Source organism: Propithecus coquereli, unplaced genomic scaffold (genome assembly GCF_000956105.1).
Source record: "Propithecus coquereli isolate 6110/MARCELLA unplaced genomic scaffold, Pcoq_1.0 Scaffold74, whole genome shotgun sequence".
NCBI classification, from domain to species: Eukaryota; Metazoa; Chordata; class Mammalia; order Primates; family Indriidae; genus Propithecus; species Propithecus coquereli.
The window spans coordinates 5,871,396-5,874,632 of NW_012153507.1; the positions used below are offsets into that span (position 1 = coordinate 5,871,396).

At 52.9% G+C, this 3,237-nt stretch overlaps 1 protein-coding gene across 1 annotated transcript; it reads left to right on the top strand.

Moving 5' to 3' along the window:
* Positions 1 to 492: 492 nt before the first annotated feature.
* Positions 493 to 2,699, top strand: SLAMF9 (SLAM family member 9). The gene is made up of 4 exons (XM_012661847.1): positions 493 to 538; positions 977 to 1,318; positions 2,069 to 2,341; positions 2,494 to 2,699. The coding sequence occupies exons 1-4, from the start codon at positions 493 to 495 to the stop codon at positions 2,697 to 2,699; spliced, it is 867 nt and encodes a 288-aa protein (XP_012517301.1).
* Positions 2,700 to 3,237: the final 538 nt, after the last annotated feature.

Consider the following 3,237-nt stretch of genomic DNA (forward strand, 5'->3'; position numbering starts at 1 on the left):
GACATCCACTGAGTGCTGACAGGTGTTTAGCATGGGGGCGGCAACAGTGGGACATGCAGAGGAAATCAAAGGTGGCATCTGTCTGGGGATAATAAGATGTTTATAAGATCAAATGATTACAGCAACATAGGAACTGCCAAGAGGGAGCTGGGCAGACTATGCTGGGAGCCAAATGACAGGATAGTGAGTGTTCTAAGAGTTCAGGATATGTGGTATGTATGGGGGGCTGGGAAAGCTTCATTTAGGAAGTGGGATTTGAGCTGAGTTTGGTGGATGGGCAACATGAGTCAGTGGCTGAGAGACTGTCCATCACGGACAGGGAGGGGCTTAGTGAGGATGGAGGAAGTTAGAGGGCTGCTGGTTAGAGAGAGAGTCATTTCCCTCTCCTTAGCCCTGCCAGGCAGGCACTATCTCTAGGAGTCTCCTAACAGGGTCTTCTTCACAGCCCTGGGGGCCGACCGAGTCACCTCTCCTGGGGCCAGGGCTGTTGACATGCGGGCCCTTCCTTGCCTGTTCCTTCTCCTGCTGCTCCAGGAGGGTGAGTGAGACCACCAGCCCCTGCGCAGGACTGCCTTCTTCCCTTTCTGTTCTCCTGCTCCACTGGGCAGGGCTAGCAAGACCTTTTCTTTGGTACTCAATGTGTCAGCTCTTCTGGAGTAACAAGGAATAGGATGTGGCTTTAGGGCAGGACCAAAAGACAAGGACACCTGGGGATAAGGAAGGGGAGCAGCCGTAGGATGACAAAGGAGAAGGTAAAATTTGGAGTGTGAAGGGACAGATGGGAGTCAACTCCTGGTAGGTGCTCAGCTCAGGTGCAGGGGAAATCTAGAGCCTGAAGAGGCAGCTGGAGGACCGGATTTAGTATGTGGGCCACAGCAGCTGCTCGGGCGAGATAGAGCTACAGCCCCACTGCTGGGCTTAGCAGCCCAGAGACGCCAGCTGGGCTGTTCCATCTCTTTTCTTCCTATATCTGCAGCCAAAGGGGACTCTGGAGATGATGTGGATCCTGAGGAAGTGGTCGCTGTCCTTCATGAATCCACTTATCTCCCCCTGGAAATACCGTCCGATGAAGAGGTCGAGGACATCATCTGGTCCTCCCGCAAGAGGCTTGCAACTGTGGTGCCAGAGAAAGAGGGGCATCCCGCTACCATCACGGTGACCGACCCACATTACCAGGGCCGAGTGAGCTTCCTGAGGCCCAGCTACTCCCTGCACATCAGCAATCTGAGCTGGGAGGACTCAGGGCTTTACCAAGCTCAGGTCAACCTGGGGACATCCCAGATCTTTGCCACGAGGCACTACAATCTACGTGTCTACCGTGAGTTTGGGCTGGGAACCATAAATCTGCTTTCTTGGGCTCTCCTGAGCTTCCCACACCATGGAGTAGGGGGTCTCAGGACTTGGGGTTGTGGTTTGAGGGGCTAGGACTAGAAGGAAGACTGTCTCCAGGGGGCTCAACCCCAGTCTCTGAGCTGCGGCAGCAGGTGGAGGCACCTGGAGCAAGGAGGCACCGGGCACCAAGGCTGTTCCCAGGGCTGGCTTTGTGTACAGACCCTCTAGGGGCCCTTTACTCCCAGCAAGACCATGCATTCTGGGATGAGCACCAGCTCCATTCTTGAGCCTCTTATCCCCCTGCCTGATCTGAGGGCTACTAACCAGTATCTTCTCTCTACTTGAACCCAAATTTCTTCTTAGTGCCTGTCATATTGACTCTACCTTGAATCTTGAAGAGACACTGATTAAAATACAAATGCCCCTGGGGGGGATGATAATATTTTTGGGGAGAATATTATTTGGGAGAAGGAGGCAGAACAGAGTTTGGAGGAAGGTTGGGTACAAAAGAGAGAGGGAAGAAGGCAGAAAATGGCAAAGGCAGCTCTGCCTACCTTAGCAATTTCCCTGGGAACCCCAGAACCACAGGTTTTATGATGGCTGGTTTTTGTTTGTTTTGCTTATTTGTTGTTTAGGTGAAGGGGCTGTCAGAGGGCGGCACCAGCACCCCAGGGTTGAGGAGCTTAGGAAAACAGATCCAATTGTTCTGCATGTTTTTGGGTTTCCTCTCATCTAGGAAGGCTGTCAGAACCCCAAATCACTGTGAACTTCGAGATCTCTGGGGAACGCACCTGTGATATGTCCCTGACATGCTCCATGGAGAAGGCAGGCATGGATGTGACCTACAGCTGGCTCTGCTGGGGGGACAACACTGAGACAGTACATGAAGGCCCTGTCCTCAGCACATCCTGGAGGCCTGGGGACAGTGCCCTCTCCTACACCTGCAGGGCCAGCAACCCTGTCAGCAATGTCAGTTCTCGTCCTATCCCTGCTGGCTCCTTCTGTGCAGGTACCAGAACCCTGGAGAAAGCCCCTGATCTCATGTGAGACTCCTGCCTCCAGGGTCTTGTGACCTGTGGCTCCTACATGGGAGAATTTCAAGCACTTAGAAGTCATGCCTGCCTCTGCTAAGCCCCCTTTTCCTCTCTTCTTCTGTTCCAGATCCCAGATACCCTTCTGAGAACCCCTCAACAGCCTTCTGCCTCCTGGCCAAGGTGTTGCTCCTCCTCTTGCTCTTGGTAATCCTGGCCGTGGGGATCTGGATCACCCGAGTCTGGAAAAGGGGCAAAATGCCAAGAATGAAGAAACTCAGGAGAAACAGAATGAAACTGAGGAAGAAGAGGACGCCTGGCCCCAGCCCTATCTGACTGCTCCTTGGGGACCCCAGTCCTGAGCTTTGATTCTTCCCAGCCCCCGGGATAGCCTTCCTTGGCTCTCCTCCTCCAGGGTTGGGGGAGAGGGGCTCAGGGGTGGGTATCCAAAGGGCTCCCTGAGGAAAGATTATCTGGCAATAAAGTCGAGTTAAGTGACCACTACGCTGGAGGAGCTGTGTTTGGTCCTTCTGTCCTCGCCGAGTGGCTCTGGCAAACTCACTTCCCTATCTTTTCCTTCCACTCCAGGTGCCCTCCCCCAAGCCCACATGCTTTTTCAAGCCCACCTTTTGGAAGGAAAGTGGGTCTAAAAGACCTTCACAGTGAAGTGTTGGTATGCTGTCACTTGCCCTGCCCCATTCCCCACCAATACACTTACTATTTATGCTTTAAATGAGAAAAGTGATAGATTCCTTTTAACCCAGCTGAACTTGTGACTCCTAAATGGGAGAATCTCAAGCACTTACAAGTCTGCATAAAAGTGGTCTTATTTCTGCCGTGATTCCTCTGCTCTGTCACCAACACTCTCATCTTG